This window comes from Pogona vitticeps, chromosome 5 (assembly GCF_051106095.1).
Source record: "Pogona vitticeps strain Pit_001003342236 chromosome 5, PviZW2.1, whole genome shotgun sequence".
Taxonomy (NCBI): domain Eukaryota; kingdom Metazoa; phylum Chordata; class Lepidosauria; order Squamata; family Agamidae; genus Pogona; species Pogona vitticeps.
Window position 1 is genome coordinate 75,635,286 of NC_135787.1, and position 23,375 is coordinate 75,658,660.

Sequence of the window (23,375 nt, forward strand, 5' to 3'; positions counted from 1 at the left end):
TATTGAATGGAGAATAAAGTGGATGGATTGCTATAGGAACTGTAAGTGCTCCTAACAGAGCATATGTTCTGCAGAATGTACGTCTTTGGTTCCTGAAGTTCCCAGTTCCCACCCATCAAGTAAAGTACTTATTCCCAACCTGGGGTATGCAAACCCTCGGTACAAACCAGGACATTTCAGAATATGTGAAAAAAAAATTAAATGGTGGGAAAAGGCACATACAGTACATCATATACATACATGCATGGCGGTGTGACCCTGACAGGCTCGGCTTTCACTCTCTTCTGATTTGCAAACATTCAAGTGTTGTCATGCCACTGCCGGTGTACATATAGGTGAGCACCTCAGTCAATCTTGTGAGTGGTGTTCAACGGGTGAGTGTTTCTGGGTCTTCCATGATGTATTTACTTGAATTCTTTGTATCTTTTCAGTTTCTAGTGTAAATCTATATGAACTGTCTGATCACCTTTACAACATATGAATTTGATAGAACAGCAACCATTAATTACAAACATTTTTTGCTAATATGAAAGGTACAATACAGTATATGAAATGGGCTGCCAAGGGGTATGAAAGTGAAAAAAGGTTGGGAACCACTCAGATATCTGAACACTGATACTATCAATCCTGCTGTCTTGCTCTATATTATATTGTTTTATATTATTTTAGCTATTTTACTTAAATTGTTGGCTGCTTTATCTTTATTTTGATTTTGTATTATTATGTTCATCGCTGGTATGGTGCATGTTTTATTTGTCTAACGTAAGGCAACTAGGCCCAGAGTGGCCTAGTAGCCAGATGGATGGTATAGAAGCCAAATAAATAAATAAATAAATAAATAAATAAATAAATAAATAAATAAATAAATAAATAAATAAATAAATAAATAAATAAATAAACAAACAAACAAACAAACAAACAAACAAACAAACAAACTAGAGGATGTTGGGCTTTCTTGGTAAGACTAGTAGCTAGAGATGGGCACAAATTACTGGTCCAGCTGTTTATGCCGGTTCATTTTTTTGGTCCAACAGAGGTTCACCCCTTTCCCTGCCTCGCCTCCTCTGGGTGCTGTGTCCGCATGGGCACCTGGTGGAGGAAGCAGGGATGGGAAGTGCCAAACATTTGCTCAGCCAAAAAACAAACTGGCATAAACCGTGCTCATCTCCACTAGTAGCAAATAGTAAGAGGAACAAAGACTTTCTGTGGCAAAATGTCCTTCCTACAAGAGGTTTACTTCTTTTCCCAGGTCATCCAGAGGCCCAAAGTTTAGCATTATGGCGTTTTTCAAGATGCAGTAATGTCTGAGGTGCCCAGTGCAGTGTAGTGAATAGAGTGAGGGACTAGGACTCTGGAGACAAGGGTTCAGATCCTAGTTCAGCCATGGAAGCTCGCTGGGGGAGTGGAACTGGCAAAGCTGCTCTTTAAACGTGTCACCGTGCTTGAAAGTTCTATTAGTTGCTGTAGGTCACATAATTAACAGGTTAAAAGTTTGCATTTATTTTATGTGTAAGATCTTAGTGCAGCCCTGCCTGTCCCCAAAATAGGGGATAGTGCAATGACTGATCAATTGTTGACTGGCAAATATGTGCCTGTTCTGCCCCCAAAGGAAGCAGAAGAAAAAAAAAAACATTACTGCTGTAGGGAAAGTCTCCCTCTCCTTCATATTACCTAAGGATTTTTGGTGCTTTTTTTGTTATGGAGATGGAAATAATGGTGTTACTCTGCTTGCCTCATTCTGGAAAGGCATACTGCAAAGCTGCAAAAGGGGGACAATTCTTACCTTTTCGTTCTTTCTCCCTTTTCTGGAGTTTTGTTGATCCAGATCCTGGTAAATTTCATGCTTCGAAGGAAAGCAGACATTTAGGAGAGAAAAAGAAACAAGGCAGTGCAACTAGATTCATCCTGAAGAGCCCATGTGTCCCTTCAAAAGCAGAACTGCAGTTCGCATCATTCCACATTAGTGGACACGGATGAGGGGACTTGTAGTTCAACAGCTGGTTGGATATACCTTGCCACCCAATGTTCTAGAGCAGTGGTTCCCAACCTTGGGTCTCCAGATGTTCTTGGATTAAAACTTTCAGAAGACTTCACTACCAGTTGTGCTGGCCAGGATTTGTAGTCTAAGAACATCTGAGGACCCAAGGTTGAGAAACATGCTCTAGAAGAATTATCTTAATGGCAAACACATAATTGCGTGGCTTTGCTATAGAAATAATGTACTGCACTTCCTATTGGCTGAAATCACCATTGGTATACTCACTATTCTTGGCTAAAATCACTACTAGGATAAGAGATTTTGATGTATGCTAATAGCTTGGATTCAGTTTAGTAATTCCTATTGCCTGTGAATTATGCAGAGGAGAAGGAACCTCCTGCTGCTTTGAGGTCTATATTGCTGTGCCCCTAGTTTGCTGATGCTGGAATTGGATGCACTCCAATATAATCAATGTGCTGTTGCTCCTTTCTTGAAGTGTGATATACTGTATTGCAATGCTCTCCAATGTCTACAAAGCAATCTTTATTGCTTGCATCCCTCAACAACCTCTAAGGCCAAAGGATGTTCCACTGGAACATCCAGAACTTGGCAGGTCAAGGAAAATTTTCCACATGGTAGTGCGCTGCTAGTGTTTCATCGGTGCTATGAAATACTGTACATTCTATCACAAGTACCCTGGATTCTTAGGTTCTTTTATCCATATCTCAAAACTGGGGCTTCAGGCTTTCCTATGTGAGGGTTCAAGCCAGAACTCAAAACAAAAGGGTTTAACTTCTAGACCTTAAGAGCAGGGTTGGGGAAAATGTGAACTTTCAATTTTTGCTGGAATGCACCTCCCATTGGCCCTTGTCAGCATAGCCAATGTTGAGGAAACAGGCAGATGTAGTGTAGCAACTTCTGCAGGAACATGCTTTGCTCACCTCTGGTGTAGAAACAAAATTGCAATATTGATACATGCCATAAAAGGCTTAAGAAAAATGCATTCACAATGAAATGCGTAAGAGGATAACTTTGGAACAAAAAGAGAAAAGTGAAACTTACTGCTGCAAAGATAGGCACTCATATTGTATAGTGCAATAATTACTGGTATATTCAACAACAGAAACAGTCCCTTCCCTCTTTTGATTTTAATCATTTAAAAATATAGAGAAAATTGCCCTGATTGTGCTTGTCTGTGGATATGACAAACTGGCCTGGAATAGGGATGGAATACCAGCCAAACAGGTCTTCCACTGAAAGCAATGCATAGATAGGCAACATTCACATTCATGTGCATCTGGTTTTAGGTGGATGATTCCTAATCAAGGGTTTGTGCACAGAATTCTTCATTCATGTATGCTTTAGTAGGGCATAAGGATAATCCTGAATAAGAAAATGATCTGTTATGCTATTTGCATGGTCTTAAGGTGAGTGATCAGATAACAAAACTGCAACTTCACTTGTTATACTACTTTCTATTATTATAAAAACTGTATTCACAGTTAACTGATTGTTGAGTTATTGTCTTTGTTTTAAGAAAAGCATGAGGGGTAGTTTTAACTACATATTGACATTTAATATTTGTCTTGTTTTATTAACAACTATAATACATATAGCATATTATATATATAACATGAGGACTGTACAGTACAAATGTATGTTCACAGTTTGACATGACAAAATGTCATTACTGAATTCCCCTTGGACTACCAAAAGTAGAAACAGTGAAGGTACATAAAAACATTCACATCTTTAGTGAGAAAGATTATCAAAATGTTTCATTATCAGCAAGTGATAGGTATGCATGCTAGAAACCTTTAATTACCCAATTATTATTAGCTTATAAAATATATTACATTTTATTTTAAAAATTCTGCATAGTTTTATACAAGTAGTAAAGTAAATGTAATATCCCTGCTACATTTGCAGGTAAAAGTTTAGGACACGCTAAGCAGGAAGATTATTTTGACAGTATAATATTTAAAATACATAAATAGCCCCAAAGTGCTAATATCTGTAAAACATGATGGGAATTATTATAGCCCTTTTAAAATAATATGTAAAATATTTTTGCAACTCTGTTTAAAAGGTAAGGATTTGCATTTAGCAACAGCTTGCTAAGTGTGAAAATAAAATACAAACCAGATTCTGGCATTAGAGGGGTTCATCTTGCTGTGTATTTTAACAGAAGTATAGTGCATCATTAAACCCACCTTACAAAAATATCATTCACTTTGCACAATCCAGCTTAGAAAGGAACAATTCATTAAAAATGTTGTTTAATGGATGTTATCAATGAAGCAATAGCGTAAAAGCTGCATCTTGCAATAGTGCAGTACTAGAAGTGCAGTTTGGCTAGAAAGGTTAGACTGCATTCGTAATCTTTGGCTGCACGCTGAGCTCCTAAAGGACACCTTCGTCACTCGCTAACTCCTTTTTGTGCACAATATAGCCTGAACTGCCCAACTTCTCATTATATCTCCGTTTCCCATAGGCAAAAGGTTCCTTCCATTTCCAACAGTAGAAGAGATTGTAGGGCTGAGTCAAAATGGAGCATTTTTAAAATGAAACATACTTGACCTGTCTCTGAATTTCACAGTACATAGTTTTTCCTGCCATCCAGATGACTTTACCCTTTATTCAGGTATGAACAGGAAGTAACTGTGCGCATGTATAGTTTTCTAGGCCCTTTATCCACTGTCAAACCCTTAGGCGTTTTGAAACATTCCACTTCAGCACATTTCTATTTCCAGCCCCATACTCATCCTTATTTTTTTTCCTTCTAGAAACAATTATGTTTTAGAAGGGTGTGATTTTTTGTTATGGCACTCAGGTTTTTTTAAGCCTAAAGTGGGAGGTAGTGGACATAACAAGGACCAAAGGAGGGATGTCAAGAACTGGCAGCAAGGCAGGGAGTAGGAAGACAAGGATGACCCAGTATGTGCACACGCAGGAGCAGAAAAAGTTACCGATACGAAAAGATGGGGGTACAAAGTTTCAGCACTAACCACCCTCATCTTAGGTGTCAGAGATGGTAGTGGTGACAGCAGTGTGGAGAGAAATTAAGAGGTGGCAATGGAAGAACAAGAGAACAGGGAAACCAGATACACATCAGGATGCAAAACCTGGTAATTATCAGAACAACTGCTCCATCTAGAGGAGCCCATACTAACTGGAACTTCTATAGGGCACTGGCATAGTTTATTCTGCAAGCTATTGTGAAGGTGGATGGAGACAGTGAAACTGCACAACCAATTTGTGTGCACACACTGTAATGGAGTTGTTTCAATTGTTCTGGTATGTTTAAGATGTTCTAGAATATGTGTTAGATTTTACAGAGTGAAAGTGGAAATAGAGCCACTTTCTGCATTAATGGAAACTGTTGCTATATACTGTGAAAAGCCATAACCATGAAAATACTGCTCTTAAAGAACCGAGTTGTAGACTTTTCCCTTGTCTCAAGGCAACATCTACCCATAGATCCCAGTATGTGGAAGCTGGGATTGCAGTTTACAGCAAAAGGTTAATGATGCATGGCGGGACCCAGATATTCCCTTCCTAACTTTGATGGGAAAGTCTTTCTAATCAGAAGAAAATATCTGGAGCCAACACTGGCTGCAGCCAAGACTCAAGTGTATTAAATAGTTCCATATGCTGAAGGTGGATTCATGCAAAAATGTATCTGAGTGGAATTACAAAATGACCATGCAAAGGAACAGTTATTGATGCAATATTGTCATAATTATTGCTACAATAGAGCAGTTTCTCCTGTTTAAAGTAATGCCAGCAAAGGGGTACAATTAAAAACCACACAAATTCTACAGCAATCATTGGTCACATTGAAGCAGCTCTTTGAATTTCAGAAGCAGCTCTTCTCCAACACACTTAGGGTGTGATCAGACATCTGTCCTGCAGTTTGGTTCACACTAGGGAATGGGCTGATTTGTTCCCTTTCCTGGCAACCACGCAATGTACATGCCACCACAAACCAGCCTGTCCTTGATTGATGCCTACTCGTACCTTTCTGGATCCCTGTCAAGGGCTACTGTTATTTTTGTTTCATTGTGCAGGTAAGATCACACTGTTTTAGTTCAGTTCCAGTGTGCACAAGCAAATGGGAAGCTTTCCGTTTTAAAGATCATTAAGTGGCTTAAGCAAAGTATGGAGGAGGAAACAGAAAGGGATTTCTCCCCTTCCAGTTAAAGGAAAAGAAGACCAGTTTAGATTGTGTAGCCAATCCTTGCATGTGGATGCAAAGATTGTGCCCAATGACCTACCACACCTCAAAGTTACCCCTTTTTAGGGCAAGCTAGACTGATCCAGGCTAGGAAAATTGGGCCATGTAGTTGCACCTTTACTTCTGATGTTGCATCACAATTTAGAATAATGTTGCTCTAATGCATCTAATCATTTCTGTGTGGACACATGGAAATATACTGTATACTTGCAACGCTGCAATTGTATTTCCCTTAATTAGCTGGTTACACATAATATTGGTTTGATATTAACAAATACTTCTGAAGGGGCATTTCAGTGTGCATTGCCTATTTTGTATCTTTTCATTTTTATTTCATTCATTAAAAAAGAAGCTTAAATAGACCATTGATTATTATTAGTCATTTAGAATTTGGGGTATGTGTCAGGTTCTATTCTGACATTTTATGGTTTAAATGGAAACAATATTATACTGTTAAACTATTTAAACTTTGATGTACTATCAGAAAATTTATATACCCTTCAGACATTATTTTTATGGGAAATAAACTACAGCAGCCCCTAGGGCAGCTCAAGAATTAAGTGGGGGGGACTTACCTTAGTCACAAGCCACTTAGAGTAGCATCACAAAGAAACATCTATTTAATCATATTAACTGAAGGGAAAAAACTCACATTGGTTGATATCTTATTGCAAAGCTCCATGTGAGCAACCATGGTAATGTCATCAGCAATGACAAATTACCACTGATTAAAGGCTTCCCTGGGTGATTTTGAGCTGCATGACTTTGCTGAATTGTGAACAAGACATGAGCACCCCAAAATCACCTTTAATTTAATCACCTTTAATCAACAGCAATTTATTGCTGTTGATGATTATAATACTTTTGTGCACTCACAACTGCACAACAGGATTTCAGCCATAGGATGATAGCTCTCAGTGTGTGGAATTGTAATCAAAGACACCATGAACCACGCAGAACTACACATCTGGAATATAACCGGAAAATCTATTCAGCTTATCTAAATACAGCTGGCACTAAGATTTGGTAAACTATGCTCATTGGGGCTGTCTTATCTCAATCACCTAGTATATGTTGGCATTTTATATCTCAGTCAGTATGATGTCTAAAGAACATTTCCTATTTAATACTGGAAAAATTCAAATGAGGCCAGCTATGTTTTCTCTCCATATTCCCGCCCTGACACTTAGAAAGCCCATTAAGTTTCCCCATTCAGATTTTTTCCATGTATCCAACAGAGAAATTTAAGTGTATGAACAAAACATAAAATGATGTGTTTTCCAGATTTACGTGGCAATGCTACAGAAAACAGAACAAATTTTTGCACCATTTAAATTAGTACAGAATGGTCTGTAAATGCTTCAGTACAACTGTTTCTGGTTTAAATGGGTGTGGAAAGCAAAATATGGCACACTTTTGTAGGGAATATTCTTATAGGCTCATATAAAAAAATCTAATTCTTTTGATTGTGAAACAGTTAATATACATATACAAATTATTGATCACATAGAAACAGGCAATGGTTCTTTTGCTGTACCAATTTAACTCTTAAAATGAAAAGTTTATATCAAAGTAACTAAATGTCTAAATTGGTGAAGGCTGGAGGCTGAGCTTGCTTTTAAAGAGAATTGGGGGAAATATTATTTTGCTTATTCCCTCCCACAACTGCTATGCAGAAATTCTGCCTTAATTTCTCTCTTTTTAAAAGTACCAACCAATAAGGCAATCAGCTGTATTGTGTAACTAACTACAGAATATTCTATCACCATATAGTGCTACACAATAGCACATACTGCCCCACAGTGCCTCAGATTAATCCCAATTAAATGGCAACTCTTCCATATTGACCTTTTGAGATCACCAGTGAATCGTTTCCTTTCAGGACTGCTAAAATAAGAACTTCATAGGAGAAAAGGATTTCAATCAATTCAAAACTAAGATTTAGGATTTCTTTAAAAACAAACTATCCAAATTAGTCTAGGTATGAGCAATACTTGGCATCAAAAACAAGAGGCAAGATCGAGCCAAAATTAATGAGCTCTGTTGATACACTGATTTCAGTAAGAGAGAAGTAAACAGTACCATGGGTACAAAGGGAATTTCTTAAACATATATGGACGGAAAGAGGAGACAGGACTACAAAAAGTGCTAGAAAACAATTTATGAACATGAACTGTCGACATACAACACAGTGTTTGGAAAAACGTAACAAAACACTAAGTTAACAATTAACACTAAGTTAATAAACCAAGTTACCCTGAAGGGTTTACCAAAAATGTATGTGATTATAGTAGTTGATTACATTAAAGTGTTTCCTAGCACATTCTGAGGTCCTTTCTTCTCTTGTTCACTCCTGCTATTCCTGGTGGCCTCCTTCTTTCAAACCCTTCCAAGAATATGAAAGCCTGAAGTGCCATAATTCCTCTTTTTTTTTTTTTAAGGATAAAGGGATAATGAATGGTGAACAGTTTAAGTCTTATTTCCTTAAACCCTTTCCTCTGGACATTGAGAGTATCTCAAAAGATTACAGGATAATAACAATCACAGTGCACTCTTAGTGCACTTTGAAATCACTGATACTGCATTACAAAATACTTACAAAATGTCATGAAAGTCTCCTGCTGAACTTAGTGTGTAAAACCAACAAAACCTTAATATGAAAATGAGAGAGAGAGAGAGAGAAGGGAGAGAAAGAACCTTTTCCACTGGTAATATTTTTTTGACAAATTTTGTACAGAAGTGCTTCGATTAAGATGTTCTCTTGAACTTATCATTATGAGTATGGTAGGATCTCTGATGGAATTTCTAACCGGGTGTTGAAATGACTGCCATTTCTAGCCCATGGCAAGCAAAGGACAGAGAGGCCTTCTAGTCTACAGGAAGTGCAGAGGAGTGATGAGAGAAGAATATACCTACCACACCTCCTCAGTGAGGTAGATTATTGCATGAATCATAAAATGACACATCACAGGAGTACCATGTGTGTTCCATTCATACAGTTGCACACAAAAGACAGATTACTATGTCATGTAAAGGTCTGCTGAATGAATCTACTGAGGCACTATATATCCAGGCAAACATAATCTAGTATTTTACACAATACCACACAAAAGAGAGGCAATGCTGGTCAAATGTACAATATTAGGTGTTGACAAAATTTCTGCTGATAACAACCACTCATCAGTCAAGATTTTTTTCATTCACTCCCACGCTGAGGATTTTTAAAAACATCCAAAAAGTGTCTTGTGGAACATGCTTCTATTACTAACCATACTGGAAATAATCCACTTATTGCATTGATGAGCATAAAAAGGAGATGTGCATCCTTCGCAGGGTACACAAAGTCTCTGGCAAGGATTAGCAGGCTGGATTTCCAACAGTTAACTGTATGATCAATATATACTGGCTGATTAAATGGCAAAACTAACCAGTTTGATTACAAAATCCTTTAGTCTCACAGATTTTCTTTTTTTTTAATTTGCTGGCAGGCAAGGCTTGCTTGGCATTCCCAAGGAAAAAAAGGTGTTCACATTCTTTAGGTCTGACCCGTGGCAAGGGCAAAGAAGGGTCAAGCAAACTTTTTTTTTTTTTTTTACTGACCATAGGGAAGGTTTCCAAGCTATAAAATTCAGAGATTCAGACCAGCTGAATCCAAATTAAAAAGCAGAGAACTGAATGAAGAAAATTTCAGACTAGCATGTGGCGTTTCCTATGAAGGGCAAGATGGTCAGATCGGGAGAAGCTGCGATCACAGTCTGGGCACTGGAAAGGTTTGACTCCAGTATGTTTCCGGAAATGCCGCGTTAGTTCATCAGATCGAGCAAATTTCCACGTGCAACCTTCCCAAGTGCATTTGTAAGGCTTTTCACCTGAAGGCAAATTTAAAAAAAGAAGAAGCAAATTTTAGAAGCCTATGCAACACTGGTTTTCATTACATATAATGAACATATAAGCAAAGCAATCATCCTTTAATAGTACTATCGAAACATCTATATCATTTTCTCCTAGCCTCCTGTCTTTAATCTTTTTTTAAATCAAGAAAATAACAGAAGCATTGAGACAAATCTTGTGGAAAGACAATGGATCTAACAAATCCAAATGAGATACTGACAGCTAGGGAGGGAAGGGAGACCCACGCCATTTCAACATGATATGGTAGGAAGTTACATAATGGTGATACGACACTCTTACTGGAGTGTGTTCAAACACATAAATTTGTAGATGATATCAATCTAAATTAAGTCTTTACATAGCAGTGGCATTCCATTTTGTTTTTTTTTAATGCATGTCAAATAATTCTCCCTTAAAATAGTCTCTTTCATGTCAAGCTGTGTTTTGAGAACAGCATGAGCTGAAAAAAAGATAAAGCTGAGTGAAAAAAGAAAAGGAAGAACCATCTATCCCTATTTCCCAATCTTCCATTATTACTCTATCTTCTTTAAAAACACCCACATACTGAAAATCTTTTGGCACAGTGCAGTATATGTGGGATAAATTTAGTGATGATGTAGAAGGGTGTGGTACTGCAAATTCCACTGACTCACCATTCGCAGGCAAGCAAAATCAGCCAGCCATGCTATGAGAGGCAAAAATATGTGCAGAAGAAAGTAAATAACCAAAGCTGCAGTTCTACACATCTTTACCAAGGAATAAGCATTGAGGACATCAAGACTTGCTTTGAAATTAACACACATAGTCTTTGCATTGTGAATAAACAAAAACATAGACAAGTAATGCTTATGCCTCAGCATTGCGAGCAACTGTTGGTATAGATCAGTGGTTCTTAACCTTTGTTACTCAGATGTTTTTGAACTGCAACTCCCAGAAACCCCAGCCAGCACAGTTGGTGATGAAGGCTTCTGGGAGTTGCAGTCCAAAACTCCTGAGTAACCCAAGGTTAAGAACCAGTGGTATAGATTATTTGGCATCATTTAAGAGTGAAATAGGCTGAGCTTAATCTGAGTCAAATTCACAGGCAAATGAAATACAATAATGGATCACATTAGTAGCCCTCACCCACATAGTCTCCCAACCAACACTGGGATCACGGATGTAACCCAGAATATAAACTGAGACACATAATGCATCTTATCTTACAAATCAAATCAAATTTATTTGCGGGTTTGTCCCTAAACACTTCTGAAACAACAAGAGTTAGGAAAAAGAATATTTTGCACAGTTACTGCTGAGGTTTCAGCAAATGCTTCGACTGGCCATGCTGGCTGGGTAATTCTGGGACATGCAGTCCTCAGTGAGAAACATTTGTTTTCCATGGATATAACTGATTTTCCAGTTTAAATGATTACATTTTGAGTAGCCAAGATGGCTGGGGAATTCTGGTTGTTCTAACACAAAGATGTTACCTGGAAGATTCTATGAGTTGTCTTCTTTCTAAAATGGCATGACTTAGAAAAGGATGTTTTGCATATACTGTAGGCTACTGGTTTTTGACCGAGAACAATTGGAAACATTATATTCTGATTAGCCAGGAGATTATGAAGACTTCATGAGGCTTGTAGGCCTTACAGCCTCTGGTATGCAGCGAGCAATACCTCTGAAGGCCAAAAGCCCATTCTCTCTTTCAAATAATGATTCTTGCCCCCGCTTCCCCTGTCTACAATAATGAAGAAGGGCAAAGGAGAAGGGTTCAGCTCTGGGGAAGGTCTCCTCATTAGTCACTGCTTCCCTGGCAGCAAGTTGGAACTTTGAGTGTAAGGTTTTGTTTACAGGGAGAAGACCTAAGAGCAAATGACCTATGCTCAAGCCAGAGGTGAGGTCTCTGGAATCAACAACATCTAAACTACTTTGACTGCTGACCCTGGAGCATGTTTTGTTTGCCTGGGCTATACTTCTTGCCCATTTCGCCTTACTATCTGTTGGTTTACTGACTTTGAACTGTTTAACCTTGGCTTAGGAAGTCCCTGCTAACTGACTTGTGGCACAGAAAAGGTTAGCTAGCTCTCACTTAGTGGTTTCTAATTACTCTGTTTCAGGCTTGCTCTTTCTGATCGGGCCTGAGCAGCCTACCCTTCAGATTACACCAGGCTTCATCTTCTATGAAGCAAGATAGGCTGCAGAGAACTCTATGCCTTTTCTGTGTGCTGAGAAAGAGAAAATGTTATGTGGGAATGGGCTGAATTGGATGACAGCAGAGAAATCATTTGGCTAAACCCCAGCGGTAATCTGACCTCTAAAACCAGTCCTCTTCCTGTCTTTTAATTTAAGACCACTGACCTGGTACAGTTGTTCTGCTGCCTAGATAACCTTTAACCCTTACAAGTGGCTAACATATATTTATCCTGACATTTTTACCTTCTTTAGCATACAATAAATGGAGCGGAGTCACTGTTTATCCTCTCTCCTCTTCTGGAACAATATACAAATTCTTGCCTGACACTGTTGTTTCATATACAGTGGTGCCTCGCTTAGCGATGTTAATCCATGCAGCAAAAATCACCACTATGCGATTTCATCGCTAAGCGATTTTTAAAAGCCCATAGAAATGCATTAAAACGCATTTAATGCGTTCCTATAGGCTTAAAAACTCACCTTATGCGAAAATCCTCCATGGGGCAGCCATTTTCAGTGCCTCTAAAGCGAGGCAAAACAGCGGGCAGCCATTTTGGAACCGCCATTCAGCTGTGCGAAAATGGGGCCTTTGGGATGATCACGGGGGAGCGCTCCCCCATGATTATCCCAAAGGCCCCATTTTTGCACAGCTGATTGGCGGGGCCTTTGCGATGATCGCGGGGGAGCGCTCCCCCACGATCATCGCTAAGTGAATTTTCCCCATAGGGGCCATCACAAAGCGGTCACTCTTGCGATGGCAAAAAGTCCATCGCAAAGCGATTTTGTCATAAAACGGAGCGATCGCTATGCGAGGCACCACTGTATTACTATTGTCTACAGGAGAAGTGAAACATAATAATTCTAGCACATGGACAGAAGTAAAGTTTCAGCAATATTCCACCTGCACAGCAACCCAACCAAAACTCCCTCTTGTCACAGACCAATAAAGTTTATTTTAAAAAAGAAAATCTTATCTGTATTGGTTTCATACCTGTATGTGTTCTTCTATGAGCTTTCAGATGGGAGCTTTTAGTGTAAACTTTGTTGCAGCCTTCGTAATCACATCGGTGTATTCTACGCTTCCTCTGTGTGTCTGGAGATTCCACAGGTAAAGGCCTCTTACCAGGTTGAACTATAACTGAAGGGTGATTCCTGCATGAAATTAGGTTAGAGGTAAAAAGAAAAATCAAATATTTTGAGCTAAAACTTCCTTCATAGTATACTACAGAGCTTCTTTATTCATCAGCCCTCCGTCTTTTGGCAGCATGAACAACATTACATGCATGTGGAAAAATTCAAGCAAGCTTAGCAAATTTCATGGACTTTAGTGGTAATATTTTGGCTCACTTCCCTGCTGGGGTTTTTATTCATTTTGTGGAATGAACAAAACCAAATACATAAATAAATCTTCGCAGCATGTTACAACATTTCATTTGTTTTAAAGATCAGGCTCTGGTTTCCCAGACAAGCATGCTTAGATTTTCCAGATACTTGGTGCTTCCAGTGAACTTTTTGTACTGCTATTTTACACCTTTTAATTCTGATTAAAATACATTTTAAAAATGTATGGTCTGACAGCATTTTAACATTATTAACTCCATCATTTCTTTTGCTTTGCAAGCCAAACTCAAGTGGCTTTATTGTTCATCCACTCTTTTAAAGGCCAATTGAGAATTTCCTGTTTGAAGCTGGCAAAGGGATGCAGCCTCCCTTAACCAATGACATCAGTTCCTAAATGGAGAGTTCAGTCTGTATGTACATGTGTCACACCCACAGGATGTGTAAAATTGTCTCTTTTCCTTCATATAAAGTTTTCGTGCTTGCATCTTGAAAAGTGCAATGTAGTTGAGATACTCCATTTACTAAGCATATAAATCACATATAGGCCAAAACACAAAATTTTAGTTGAATTCTTTCATTAAAAAGGATGGGAATAAACGGAAATCAGCTTTCAAATACCAAAGGTGGAACATAAAGCAGGATACAGAAACTAGACCATTCCCATGCCTTGAGTATTGCCAACTGACCAGATAGGCGGGGTATAAATTAAATAAATAAATAAATAAATAAATAAATAAATAAATAAATAAATAAATAAATAAATAAATAAATAAATAAATAAATAAATAAATAAATAAATAAATAAAATAAACATAATTCATATTGTCAGACTTTTTGTGGGGGTTATACTGTACATGGGCTATAGACCAATGTATAAATTCTCAGATATTACTGAGGATTTTCAAAAGATATGGCATGTAGAACTTTAATTCTGGATTACTCAGAAGCAGTTTTGAACACTGGCTTTCACAAGTGCTTAGAAAGGAAAGTTGTCAACCAATCTGGAGCCTCTTAATTTCCTGGAAAATGCTAGAAGCCAGCTATAAATGAAAATTGGCATACGGATTCCCAAAAAGTCATCTTTGAAATCTGCACTTCTCAGTTAAAAAAACCCCAAAATGAATATCAACAGTTGTCAATACCCCACATACCACTTGTTTTTTGGTTATAGTTCCCAACAAATACTTTGTATCAATCCAAACTCTTAAAAATAGTGCATCTATAATCATTGCCACATTCTTCAGTATCCAATGCATTCCATGGATGTTTTGCTTGCCTTACATGGTTATTTATAAACAAGTATTCTTTTAACTCATGTACATCCTTCTGAAACAGGTAAAATTATCTTCCCTAAGATCATTTTGTTGTGGTTTGTGTAACCACTCTTATGCTCCCACACTCAACATTTATGCTATGATGTCAGTTTTTGCTAAACAGTGTTTCCTGTAGAACAAGAACAAAGGATTTCAATCTGTAGCACATGTTTTGGGTTTCACTAGCTCATTCATTTTTGCTTAGAATGTTTTATAGGCCAGCTTGGAATCAAATCCAAGAACTTATCAAAGCACATTTTGAAATGCTTTCATTCTTGGGACATATCTCCTATACCAGCATTAACAACAGAGTAGCTCTATCTGTAACAGTTCAGATACTTAAGCTGAATGCCTGTCAACCTAGCAAACAATGGTGGATGGCAGAAGTAGGTTCATGACATCTAGAAAGTTGAAGCTTCTCCATCCCAGATTCAGCGCAAAAGCAGATAGTCATCTCCTCACTGCTTCTAACTGGTCAGTCTCTGTTTGTTGCATCTAGAATATCTATCCTTTTAAAAAGCACAAGAAAAGCCAAGAACAGAAGAAATTTCTGTTAAGCGCAACTTGATCAAATGAGCAAAAGTTTGAAAGCCAAAGCAGTCTGTATGATTCTTAGCACTGCCATGGGAAAGAATTCTGCAAATGAACCATCCACCTATCAGACTTCCCACTAGTGACAGTTATGGCAAGGTGTTAAATGAAATGTGGTCTTGGTCATTAGTAATACTGCAAATGGAACATGAGAATTGGGCCAGACATAAGGAAGTAAGACTTAAGGAAGTAGCCACTCATCAAAGGAAACAGCTTTGAATCCAGAAGATTCACATGAGAAAGCCAAGTCACAACAGAGGAAGAATTTCTAGGCTCCCCAGCCAATTTAATGCAACAACAACAACAACAATAAAACTCTTGACCTTGACTATAACAGTCAGTCATGAACAACACAATAAAAGAGATAAAAATGAAACAAAATTCCTGAATCTATCTTCACATTCACACTCCCTAGGGTTTGCAGCCTCTGCATCATAATGTTTTCTGGGTATTTTGTTGCAGTAGTGCAACACCATAGTTATCTTCCACCTGATCTTGTTTGAAGCCTTCCCCTGCTTCTTATTAATGAAAGGGAGGTGGGAGGTCTGAGGGAAGGGCAGGAAATTTCCCTGGGTTCAGGAAAAGTGTGTGTTCTCTACATCAATAACACATGTAGTCTTTTGTCAGGGTCCTGGTAATATCTAAAGACATCTGAAGGTATTCCTAGGAGAACATTTTTTTTGTCTGCTTTGATTACAGGTCTGGACTATAAAAGCATTTCCAGATTAGGCTTTGCTTGTGCAACTATCTTGCCTCACTCACATAATTTTACATTGTGCCCAGAAGTTTCTGATTTTCATTTGTTGCCCTCATTTTCCCCCCCTTTTCTCTTGTGTGGGAAAAATGAAATACCTGCACAGTGGCCACTGACCATAGTATCATGCTTCTGTCAGAAAGGACACCAACATTTTAGGAACTCAGTGAAATAGTACCACTCAGAACATTTTGCATTTAATTGGCAACAGGTCCTGCATTCAAATGGATTATTTCAGAACCACAGATAACTACTTACTCTTGAAGCATAGCTTGAGGCGGTGACAATGAGGTCATCAGTGGAGGGGACATTTGTTCAGGATAGTAGTCACTCCTGGGCGATTCCATTCCTGGTTCTACCTTAATAGATTTATTTTGTGCTGTCTTTCTAGGAGTGTCAATTACTGATACTGCAAGAAAGAGAAAACAGAGAAAAGTATATATAAATAGTAAATGAAGAGAAAAATACCCAGCTTGAAACACATCCCCTTTCCTTAAAGAAGCTTCGGGCAGCATACATGGGCTTGATGACAACAAGGCAAATGTTCCCCACTTCTATACTTTCCATACCTCTGTTGTACTGAATTGTGGTCACATGATATATACACCATGTTCCAATGTCTTTTAGTGTTACCAATTCATTTTCTCCTATTTGAATCATTATGGCTGGCTACACTGTGGTACCAATTTATTTTCTTATCTTCTGAGGCACTGCAGCCCCTTACATAATTTTTTTTAAAAAATTGTTTTACCCATACGTCAACGTGTCAGGTAGGGGTTCTTGTTCAGTAAAATTCCCTCTCTTGCGGTAGTACCTCTGGAAGAAATGCATTGCACTCAATGGAACCAGCACCCCCATCCAGGGCTGTGTTAGTTGCCAGACAGCAGAAGGTGTGATCCAACACTTACCAATACCCTGACATACCTGGCTGTTGACATACGTTTATCTATGTATTGACATACAGGCAGCAAATTAAAAAAAATCAAAGCAGGGTAGCTGCATGGCAGTACTGGCAGCCACCTTCCTCGGTGACTTGGCTTCGGAAAAGAATTGATATAGCAGTGTGACATGTGCAGACATGTCATACCGCTAAGGAATATATTAATATGGCATTGGAACAAAATAATAGAAGCTTCCTGGCAAGTGAGAAATAAACTGCAGCTACACCGCCGGCTGGGTAAATGATTTGATAATGGCCATGTATCATGTGACCAGAAATTTCTACAATGATCTAACAGGGATATATCTAGAGAACATTTGCCTCATATGATCATGCCCTACGCTGCTTCTTTCTCCCTTTGTAACAGAATCTGAGGTAGGTTAGGCAGAAGATAGTGATTTGCTGGAAATCCTCGAGTCACCATCCTTCTGCTTTGCCAGTATAGAATACTATTTACCACACACTCCTGTGAGAAGATCTCAACAAACTACTAAGTGTTTTTTTCACTAAAAGTCAGTTAGCCTAATTTTAAGTGAAAAGGCAATACATTCCAGTTTATCTTACTTAATTCTTATGAAGTGAGGTGGGAGATAGGCAAACAAGTTTTACCTGGCACACTACTTGGATTTTCCAACTCTTCTGAAAGAACTGTGGACACCATTATAGGCTGCTGAAGATGAGGGGCATACATAAAGGGGACAGGCTGTACGACCACAGGCTGTATAACTGGAAGTATCCCAGGGCTTCGAAGTCCCTGGCGCGAGAGAGCTGCCATTACAGGAGGAATAGATAATGGCATAGTGAAAGGCTGCATTCCTGGTGGAGACAATTTCTTCATCGGAGGGCTCGGTGAGGGCAGATTTAATCCAGGTGACCCTCTTCTAGGTATAGTCTGGAATTTCAGAGGCGAAGGAGAACTTCCAGCTGAAGACGGTGAGCTTCGCTTGTTCACTGTGAGATCAACAGGCTCAATCTGAACTCCATTACACAATCCTTCCGGAGTCTGGTAGAATTTATTGGGCATCATATTTGGTGTTGAATAGATTACACTGTATTTGTTGGACTTCATGTGATCCATGTAACTAGAGGTGAATGACTATATGAAAAAGGAAACGGGAGAGTGATGAAATGGAAAACAGCAACACAGAGCAAGCAAAAATACATGTGCTCTCAGAAAATATGGATTATTTATGGGTGATCTATAATTTGATTTCTTCTGGATATGAATACTGAATATATATACCGTATTTTTCTGTTTATAAGATGCACCTCCCCCTTTCTAACTCCCAAATTAAGAAATCTTAACTTAGCTTTGAGTATTCAGCTTCTGGGCTCAGAATGCTCTGACATTATGTTGCATCTGAGTCTACAGGCTCCACCTCCAATGAGATGTGTTCCAATTGGTTTGTCTGGCATCAGCTGACATCAGTTCCATAAGGCTCATGATTGGAAAAAGCTAAGTCCCCTGGCTGCAGGATGCTAAGCCTCGTGATTGAAGGAAGCCTGTTTACAGAGGCAAGGTATTGTTCTCTCCGTGTTCTCAGCTTTCTTCTGTGTATAAGACAAACCCCAATTTGGAATGATTTTAGGAAAAGGTAGCGTCTTATACACAGAAAAATGCGCTATATGATCTTTGAAATAAGAAGCATACTTGGATACACAAATAGTTCTGATAAATATGCTATCCTTCAGAAGATGGTCTACAGGTTTCTCTTATACAGTCAGCTTGCTCCATCATGGTGATTGTCTGTGCTACAAGTCAGAGAGGATTTTTCTTATAAGCCTGAATCTTCTCATACAGTATGAACACAGAGATGACCGGAATAATCTAGTGCTTTCTAGTGACTATTGAAAACTAGTCCTGACTGCAATGGATTGGACTAAACAGCTCCCAGTTCCTAGTTTAATGTGCAATATTCAACTGTTACATTCAGTTTCAAAAATGTTTACCACCTAGAATATTTGGTACAACATACAAGTCATTGCAGAGCACCAATGAAAAATATTTGGAGAAAAGCCGACTGGATATGCCTGCAGCAATTAAAAATTATATCACCAAAATTGGTGATGCAAAAAAAAAAAAAAAAGACATTTGTCATTTTCTATTATTTAGGCTTTACTAAACATAAATATTAAATTAACCCACATCTCTATGGAAGTAGTTTTTAACTGATCTTAAAAATAGTAGATTTAAATGCCCTTTGACATCTACAGTGAAAATATATAAAAAAGCGTATGGAAACAGTAAAAACTGATAATCTGTTTACTATGTCTTTAGGATACAGTACAACACTTCAGCACTTCTGCCTCTTTTAACACAGAGCATACATAGTCTTGGATCTGTCACAGTCTGAATACTCATGAAGCAAGAAATCACAATCAAGGCCACCAATGTTGTTATACTCTTATGTGCTATCAAGAGAATTCCAATTCATGGCAATTCTAATAGGATTTTTACAGGTATGTAGGATATTCAAGGAATGGTTTATCACTGCCAAATCCTAGTGGGATTCCGTGGCCAAATGTAGATTTGAACCCAGGTATCCTGAGTCTTAATTCAACACTCTCCACTACATTGACTCCACATTGCCTCTCTGAATATATAGTGTGGCTCTCTGATTATGCAAAAATTGGTAATTGACAGCACCATGCATCTGCCAGCTCCAGGGCTGGTCCAAATTCTGCAAGAGGCAGCACAATCCAACAGATGTACCACAGCATTCTCTGCAACACTGCCAGTGATCCTGGACCGCCTCTTAAATTGCACACAATTTGCTGCCCCAAGCACTAGCATGGATTGCTTGTGTAGTCAAGCTATGTAAGATAATTAAAATATGGCTACATGTATCAACCAATTGCCGCAGTAGATTAAACTGTGTATTTATAGCACACAGAGCAAGATCTATGGGGCTTTACAATGCTGGAGGTATTAGGTGTTCATAATCAGGTATATGCATTGTGATACATCTGATCACGCTATCACTTCAAGCAAGTGCATCCATCACTATTTATAGAATCAAAGGTCTAATGGTTTTTATACTATAAGCTACTGAAAAGGCAGGCAACTATTTAAGGTGATGCAAATGCATAACAAGGTAATCGCTGTACTGCAGCTAAAACTGTGCTCACGACCTGGGGTTCAAATCCCAGGTAGCCGGCTCAAGGTTGACTCAGCCTTCCATCCTTCCGAGGTCGGTAAAATGAGTACCCAGCTTGCTGGGGGGGCAATGTGTAGCCTGTATAATTAAAAATTGTAAACCGCCCAGAGAGTGCTTGTAGCGCTATGGGGCAGTATATAAGTCCAATAAATAAATATCCAGGATGTCCTACTAACACAGCACAATCAAATGTTAACCTAACAGTGACATAGTATCCCCATAAACTGCTATATACAGTAGCTCAGAACGTAACAGAGATGGAGTGTGATAATCATGGAAGGAAGAAAGATAAACACTACATATTTCAAACACCCCTGTAGGTCAGCTATGTCAGCCTAGCCCTACATGTCTAACACCATCTGTGATTTCTCTTCTGTTTCTTTTTGTTGTTTCTATAATGAGAGCAGCACTTAATAAGTAAAACAGCAAGGAGAACCCCCTCTAATAATCATATGCAGACTTCAGCTTTATTATTTCAGTGCAAGCTATCCAATGGCCTGTTGCGTGGATCCTTGGTGACAGAATGGAATATCAGATAAGCATTTCAAATCTGATTACAAGGATATGTTGTACTGCACATGCACAGCAGTATTAAAATAATAAGGTGGAACGCAATGCTATTGGTGTATTCATAGAAGAAAATTTGCATTCACAGAAGGCATGCAGCTTTCCTTCATTAAACAGACAGTGTTGACTGTCATCCATCATAACCTGTTTCATTCATTCTGAAACTTAAAATCACACTGTAAAACTGAGGAATTACTTTAAAAAATGTAACAGACTTCTAAACAAGCAGAAAAAATACTGCAATTAAAATATCTCATACAAAGTGAGGTTATTTTCTCCACTTTGAGGATGAAATTGCAAACCTATTTCCTTGATATAAGTGGAAATTACTTCCAGTTAAATATTGTTGTGACCCAATTTAAACTGCATGGCTTTATAAAAGCCCTAGTGATTTCAGTAAAATCTACAGTATAGCCAAGGGTGTTCTGGAATTTATATGTACAAAACAATCTATAGGAGTACAGCCAAAAAGATTTCTGAGTTCTATCAAAGCACACTATAATATTTGTTTAAATGACAGAGGTCAACTTAAATCTGCAATCTAAAGAAAAATCTGTACTTCAGGTATTAATGCACCATGGAATATGAACTCCAGTACTTTTTTGGGGGACGACGACCTAATATTCAAAAGAAAAAAGTATACTGAATTATTAAACATGCCATTCAAGTTCCTTAGTTTTTCAAAACGTCTGAAAAAAATGATTTTCACTGGGTGTAGCAATGTTGGCACAGAAGTGGACTAAGTCAGCATTTTTTTCCCTGCAAATCTGAAGAGGCTGCTTTCTTTTGACAAGACTTCATTTCTTTATTTCTACTGAATTACACATTTTCAGCAGAAACCCATGCAAAATGTAACAAGAAAGTAGAGAGGGAAAGGATGAATGTCATAGACTGAAAAATTTAAAATGAAGTTGAAAATCTTTTACATTTAGCTAATTAAACACCATATTTTTAAAAACTCTTATTAAATTCATGTCATCCAAACAGTCACAGCAGCTTTTTAGTGCTGCAAAGTCTGGTTTGGTTTGGTTTAACTGATTAATTTCCACATACCCCCAATCATTTAAATAACAGTAAGAATTTCAAAACAAGGAAGAAACCCACATAATCACCACCTTCTGTAAGTAAGAATATATGTATGTCTCTTGGTACTTTAATCTGTATTTATTGCAGTGTATTATTTTAAAGGAAAAAGCCAATTTTTAAAAGTTTCTAGGAAGTGTGCATTTCCACAGCTATTCACACTGTAAATATGTCACTATTCTCCTTTGTACACATGTGAGACCTGTACAGAAATTTCAGACTCATATTACTTCCTTTCATTACCTATGGGCCTCATTATTTACATGTTTATTTTATTGGTAACTATCTCGCTCTTAGATTTAACAAATCCACTGAGGTCCATAAATGAGGAGGAATTTCATGCAGTTCAGTAAGCAGGCTGGTGGCATGGAGGTGGGTCATTCTTCTGCCAGCTTGCTTGATGGAAGATAATTTTTTTATTAGCCTGCTAGATGTTAGTGGCCTGCATTCTTTCCTCCCAGCCAGCACGAAAACTCATGGAACTACAGTGGTGCCTCGCTTAACGAGCGCCTCGGTTAACGATGAATCCGCATAGCTACGTGTTTTAAGCGATCGCAAAAGCGATCACATTGCGATGTTTCTAATGGCAAAAAAATCGCTTTGCGATGATCGGTAAGCGTTTTGCTTACTGATTTTCGCATAGCGATTTTTAAACAGCTGATCGGCGGTTCCAAAATGGCCACCAGGTAAAGGAAATGGCCGCCCGCTGTGTTTTTGCGCCCTGTTCCTTGCTTACTGGGCAGCGAAAATGGCGGCCGCATGGAGGATCTTCGCATTAAGGTGAGTTTTTTGCCCATAGGAACTCATTAAACATGTTTTAATGCATTCCTATGGGCTTTTTTTGCCCTGCATAGCGACAAATCCACATAGCGACGATTTTTTCGGAACGGATTATCGTCGCTATGCGGGGCACCACTGTACTCTCTTTAAGGGTTGGTATTCTACCTTTACCCCCAGTCTGGCAACTTTTGTGAGCTTATTGATAAGTCTGATCTTTTAACCAAGTATAGCATGACTCCAGTGAACTAACTCTAGGACACTTAAAGTGTATGTGACACTAAATGGTGACACAATTCAAGATTACACAACATTTTTTTCCTGCAGCTACGGAAGACATCAATAATTTAAGATATGCAGATGATATAGTATTGGCAGAAAAGAGCAATAACTTGACACTGAGGCAGTTTCAAGAAGAAAGTGTGAAATCAGGATTGCAGTTAAACATTAAGAAGTAAAAAAATCATGACTAGAGATTAGTTATGTGTTGTCAAATCAGAAACAGATTTCTAGCAACCCTAACAGGTCTTTCTAGGTGAGATATTTAAGGAGTGGTTTCACCACTTC

General features: G+C 38.4%; 1 protein-coding gene across 3 annotated transcripts in view; it reads right to left on the bottom strand.

The window, feature by feature from the left end:
• Positions 1–3,532: 3,532 nt before the first annotated feature.
• KLF3 (KLF transcription factor 3) overlaps positions 3,533–23,375 on the bottom strand; it is a 58,511-nt gene continuing 38,668 nt past the window's right edge. For all 3 annotated transcript variants that reach the window (XM_073001143.2, XM_073001140.2, XM_020786194.3), the window contains 4 exons: positions 17,833–18,319; positions 16,542–16,692; positions 13,276–13,436; positions 3,533–10,084 (listed from right to left, as the gene is read on the bottom strand). In XM_073001143.2, coding sequence (XP_072857244.1) covers positions 9,903–10,084; positions 13,276–13,436; positions 16,542–16,692; positions 17,833–18,301 — 963 coding nt within the window. In that variant the 5' untranslated portion in view covers positions 18,302–18,319 and the 3' untranslated portion in view covers positions 3,533–9,902. The remainder of the gene's footprint in view (positions 10,085–13,275; positions 13,437–16,541; positions 16,693–17,832; positions 18,320–23,375) is intronic.